The 6091-nt window shown below is 33.4% G+C and overlaps 1 protein-coding gene across 1 annotated transcript; it reads left to right on the forward strand.

Annotated features, from left to right (window-relative positions):
* Positions 1 to 2791: 2791 nt before the first annotated feature.
* Positions 2792 to 5379, forward strand: LOC114931171 (uncharacterized). The gene is made up of 4 exons (XM_085483892.1): positions 2792 to 2979; positions 3074 to 3268; positions 4152 to 4375; positions 4487 to 5379. Exons 1-3 carry the CDS (start codon positions 2821 to 2823, stop codon positions 4179 to 4181), a joined length of 384 nt encoding a protein of 127 aa, XP_085340018.1. The 5' UTR covers positions 2792 to 2820; the 3' UTR covers positions 4182 to 4375; positions 4487 to 5379.
* The last annotated feature ends 712 nt before the right edge of the window (positions 5380 to 6091 follow it).

Consider the following 6091-nt stretch of genomic DNA (forward strand, 5'->3'; position numbering starts at 1 on the left):
TCAATATCCGAAAGTGTTATATAAAAAACTGTTATTTCTAAATTAATGTAAAAAATTGGTTATAAAATGTTAGTTGAAAATTCTACAAAAAAATTGTAATATCAAAATATTGCGTCATAAAAATAAAAATTTATTTTGAAAAAGATTTTATTACATTTCATTATTTTAAATTGTTATAGCCCGAAAGGCTATAATTACATATACAGCGGATATAAAATATAGAATTACTATATTTTCCGCGATAAGACCGCTGATACAGCAGCGGGCCGGAAACCGCGGAGACGCGAGCTAAGAGCTTCGTCTTTCGAGCAGCTTCGCGCTCAAAATCTAACCGCGTATGTAAAAACTATTCACCAACTAGGTGCCTGTCGCCAGGCACTCCTTCCAAACGAAATAACAAAAAACCGAGTTTACATAAAAACTCAGGAGTGAACAAAGAATGAGTTCAAAAAGATCAACATCAGAGTCGCATCGCGAATAAATTGAGAGTCGCGTTAAGCAAGTAAAAAAGAGAAACGGAGTCACACGAGGTCTAGAAATAATTATACTCAGAGTCTTGATTGAGTTTATATATCAATATATTGAATAAAGAAGTAAACTTAAAATTTATCGAGACTACAAATTATTGGGAAAACTCCGACAGTTCGGAAGTTCTTTTCCTAATCCGGCCTACATCCCTAAGTACTTTACCCGAGGTGCAACAAATTGGTAGCAACGGTAGTATGCCGGAGATTGCCGAAGTTTCCTTATAGAAAGAAGTCCTGTAAAAACACAAAAAAATATTTATAAAAGGTGTTAGACGGGCACGTCAGTAACACTGACGGAAGCAAGCAGAAGCCACGACAATAACGAGAGAAAGAGAAAACGGACGCAAGCAGTGCAACGAGTGATAAGTAGTTGAGGGTCAAAAAGGATCGCCAACATCCAAGGATCACAACGCTGATCTACGACAACCACACGAGCAGCGCATCATTACGAGCGATAACTCGGAGCAGCTGTTATCAGCTCACGATCACAAGTGATCGAGTTGCAGCAGCAGCAGCCGACCCGTATAGAGCGTAACGATGCGAGCCGTAATACTGTAAGTCCGAATTTTATTATTTTCGTGAATGTCAGAAGGACACGAAACTCCCCAGCAATCAATAGCAAATAAATCGTGGCTGTTTAGCAACTTAGCCGAGCGGGCAATAAAGGCATTGCCACTGTCTTAGAAACCCTCGAAAAGGTACAAATAAAATTAGAAGCACATTATTCGAGCGAGAGCGACTCAGAATTATCTACTCACGTGATAACCGAACGAGCGAGTTCCCGTTTGATACTTTCGACGAAAGTCTGTTTGCGGAAAAAGAAACCAATGCCGATATCGAAAATAAAAATAAAATTAAAGTACGCGTAAGCCGAACTCCCAGTAACATATTGCAACGTAGAGAGTTTTCATTAACATCATACGACAACAGTATTTTCGATTCAAACTAATGTCAGGCTAACATGTTGCAGACACCGCCGAACGGTGCCATGAGTGTGTCCGAGGGTGCCATCGACCGCGAAATTAACCGCCTTCACTATACCATAATCCGCGACAATAATCGATTCGTGGAAGTTGATGCACATAGACCACTTGCTAATCGCGATATAGAGACCGACCATCCCCGTGATATTAGACGATACACAGAGGAACGCGTTGTAGAAGCCGAGGTGCACAAAACGCCTAATCATTGGGGGTGCGTTTCGTTTCACGCATGGAAGGCATGAATGCCCTACGCAGAGCATGAAGTGCAAAATTTGTTCCGTTTCTTTATACACTTTATGCATGAACCATGCGTCTTCTAGTAACGGAACAGATTGCATGCACTTTATGCATTAAACATGGACGTGATAGACGCTGACACTGAATCCTGTTTGGTTTCAATTATTACTGTTTCATCTTCTTTTATGATATTAGGAGATGAAATATCAACAATCGACTCATGTTTGTCGAGCATTAGTGAAAGTGAAAATGAAAAGTGAAAGTGACAGTGATGAAGAAACAGATATGTCCACTATTTATGCTATTATTATAGTAGGAAATACTATAGGAACAAATATTCCTTCCGAAAAATTATTTGATTATGTACAACGAGTAGACCAGGATATTTGCGACAAGAATACAAGGAATACCAGGTAAAGTTTAATATGATTGCACAAGAAATTATTTATATTTTGTAAGTTTAAATTTGCTTTTCATTATTTGAAAATGCATTTTCATCATTACCGCTTAAAAAATATAAATTTTGTTTAATTATAAAAGAAAATAAATAGCAAATATAGAAATTAATTGCAATTTTTATAAAATAGTAAACTTTAAATTGTCATGTTTATTATTTGCAGGATGTTTTCTGAAACATTTGAAATGATTATGCAATTGATTGAGCCAGCTTTGGGTCTAACAAATACAACAGGAAGAAAACAAATATCGGCAAAAAAACAACTATTAATAACATTATAGTTTTTAGCTACTCCAGATTAGATATAGGTATTTACTTTTATTCTTATACTATAATAAAATAATAATATAATGGCTATTTTAATATTTACTGCTAGTACTGAAAATCTATAATTTTCGTCATATACATACATACACTATAGATTTTCAGTTTTGGCAATATCAGAATGCAGTTTTTTTGTTATTTTTAAATGTAGAGTTGTGTAGCATATATATTTATTTTCGCAGATCAATACATATCCAATTTGGTGTTGGAAAAGCAACAGCATTCAGAGCAGTAAGAAAGGTAACTTATGCCTTGCATTGTTTTGCACCAAGATTTATTCAGTGGCCAAAAAATGAAGTGCTACACCGTACTATTGAAGAATTTGCGAAAGCAAGGTTTTCCTAATGTAATCGGAGCCCTTGATAGATCATATATTAGAATTAGAGCTCCAAAGAAAAATCCTGCTTCATACATATGCAGGAAACAATTTCATATGATTCACTTGCAAGCGGTATGTAATGCAAAAACAGTTTTTATTCACTGCTATGCAGGACATGTCGGCTCAGTACATGATACAAGAGTGTTGAGAAATTCTGCATTTGCAGAATTACAATACATTGAAATGCCAAATGAATACTTTCCTTTCGATATTCATTATAGCAGATTTTGCATATGCAATCTTTCCGCATTTAATGATTCCATTTAAAGATAATGGTTATCTCACAGCACTTCAAACAAATTATAACTTTTGTTTGTTATCAACCAGGATGGCCATAGAGCGAGCGTTCGGATTATTAAGGGTACGGTTCTGTATTTTGTTAGATTGCTTACCCCTGACTGATATAAAAAAAATACAAGTTATATTAGCTTTTTGCGTTCTCCATAATATTTGCACTCTAAGAAATGGTGAGTTTTCAGTTGTAGTATATTGTCACGTCCTGGGCTTTAAATTCTGCGCGTTCACGCGCCTTCACGAGTACGCATAGTGGGGGAAACCTGAGTAAACGGGGCCGAGCGGTAGAACGCGCGTGGTCAGGAGTAGGGGAAGAACGCGCGAGGACAGGATAACAGATTGAATACGGAGATTGGGAAGTATTTTAATAATTAAAATGTATAATTAGTTAGTACTTACTGCCGTAATAATAAATATTATTAACTGATAATAAAAGGATATTATAATAAGGTTTGATAATAATTTATTTAATAAAATTTTTAAGTATTTCTCAATATCAATCGTTTAATAAGTAACAAGGTTAGTAATTATATAAAATAATAAATACATCAATAATTATTTAAATTAGCAATTATGTGTTAATTAATTCTTTAATTGTTAATAATTAATAATTTCGATATTTATATAAGATAATAATATAATATCAATACTTGTATAAATTAATAATTATATATTAATTATTTCTTCAATTGTTTAATAAAAAAATAATTTCGATAATTATATAAGATAATATAGTATCGGTAATTATTTAAATTAATAGTTATATATTAACTAATTCTAACGCGAAGTTTTATTATATACTATGTAGCAGGAAAATAACTAACTCAATGTTACTGAGATATATGTGTATATATTTTTATTTCAGTCGAGGGTGATGATTTCTGGTCTCCTAGGAGGTCTGATAACTATTTTGAATGTTTTACATAACGTAACGATTCTCTTGATCGCAGGAAGATTTTGCGACAGAGATTCGTAAATAATCTCGGGCTCAGAGTCGTCGACTGTTTCCTTAGTAGTTACTAGTCGTTTGGAGAAAGCACGCTGAATAGTAGGGGAATGTGACATTTGCAAGAGAAGTCGCCCGATTCTAAAGCACTAGTAAGTTTTCTTATGAGGCGCGCGCGATCTGTTCTTCTTCCGCGTCCCATTTTGCTACTATACCGGAGATAAATAGGTAAGCTTTTATGAGATCCATATTGAATGTTAAATTATTCTTGTTAGTATGCAGTTTTGATAGTTTCTACTAGATTTCTTACAAGATGTGCTTTGCCTTCTTTTGTTACAGGATAGATAAAGAAATAAAATGAAAGTAAAAAGATAGCAACCCAATTGGATTTAAGTTCAGATGAGTATATATATATATATATATATATATATATATATATATTGTACACGCAGAAGTATTTATATCACATGCGACACTATTAGCTTGTGATTTATTTCAGGTACAATAAGTCGTATAAGGAGACAACTCAAAGGATGGAGCAGCAATGATAGTCCGCGAGTGTCGACTAACACTAACGGAATCGTCGTGAGATTATAACAAATGATTAGTGAGATAGTTAATTGTTAGTTAATGATGTAGTTTATTAAGAGTTAGTTATGTGTGTTAATATGGATTAATATATTGTAAATATTCATTAATAATTATATATGAATAGTTGAATTATATTCAATATTATTTGTTAATAAATAATATGATCATTTATTAGTTGTTAAGTACTTTATATCGAACAGTAATTAATATTAATTAATTGATTTATATTCTAACTCGTGAATAATTATAATGTTTACTTGTAATACTTACAATGGAGGTCGGCGACTCTCGAATCAATGAAGGATATGAAATTTAGTGATGTTACACCGGTGAATAATTATACAGTAATATATTTTATAAGTACACTTTTGGAAATATAGTACAAGTATGATTATGTATACGAATAATTATAAGTATTTAAGAATAAAATGCAAAAATGTATAAGTATAAATAACGCTGACGAATCGTATATAGCGAAAGCTCTGAGAATAATAATCGTATGCGAACTGATCTGATTGACTGACTGAGAGTGTATCTTTCTGAATAATCTACAATGAGAATGACTTAATCTATTACTTACAATTCTTGTTCGCTTAGGTACTACCCTTTTATACATATAAATATACATCGGTGTTCTCATATGTCTAAACTTCTCTTTATTGAAAAACAAGCATGTTTGTTTTTAACGAGTTTGTTCCTGTACAAATATATGTATTTTCATATAAGGTAAGTAAATATAATCTTTGTTGCGTTAAAAACTCATATTATACTTGCTTGTTGTTAATCATTCCGCATTTTATATAAGATTACTTATTTATTATAATATATATATATATATATATATATAATAAAATTTGGCTTTTCTGGTAATCAGTGTGATTGAGAGACGGTGCGGCTGCCGCACCTGGCGCCCAACTCATTGTCAGTTGTGAATTATTGGACGGAGAGATCGTGCCGAAGTTTCCTTTGAAAACCGACATTCTGAAGAAGAAATTTCCTTTTTACTTTACGGTTCACATTTTCAATGTGAATTTTGCGCGACCGGTGATAATATATATATATATATATATATATATATATATATGTATATATATATATATATATATATATATTGCGACAATAATTAAACGCGAGGACTGTCGATGCGGGAGAGAGAATATTCGGGAACGCGAGAGAGTGGATGGGTCATAGCTCTTCTCTCAATATCCGCTACGTTAATCAGGTGGCTAAAAAAAAACAATATCTAGAACTCTCACGCGTGACTGGCAACTAGGTTCGGCGTAATTCTTGACAACGACCGTTAATTAGGGACCCACCCACTTATCTACCTCGGGACCCACCCACTTATCTCAC

Source organism: Nylanderia fulva, unplaced genomic scaffold (genome assembly GCF_048542155.1).
Source record: "Nylanderia fulva isolate GAGA-0341 unplaced genomic scaffold, ASM4854215v1 Scaffold101, whole genome shotgun sequence".
NCBI classification, from domain to species: domain Eukaryota; kingdom Metazoa; phylum Arthropoda; class Insecta; order Hymenoptera; family Formicidae; genus Nylanderia; species Nylanderia fulva.

Coding starts and splice junctions, on each gene's coding strand:
- LOC114931171 (XM_085483892.1), top strand. CDS start 2,821: ATGAAGTGCTACACCGTACTATTGAAGAATTTGCGAAAGCAAGGTTTT. Junction 2,980..3,073: donor ATATGATTCACTTGCAAGCG/GTATGTAATGCA, acceptor CTGCATTTGCAG/AATTACAATACATTGAAATG. Junction 3,269..4,151: donor GAGCGTTCGGATTATTAAGG/GTACGGTTCTGT, acceptor TCTTGATCGCAG/GAAGATTTTGCGACAGAGAT.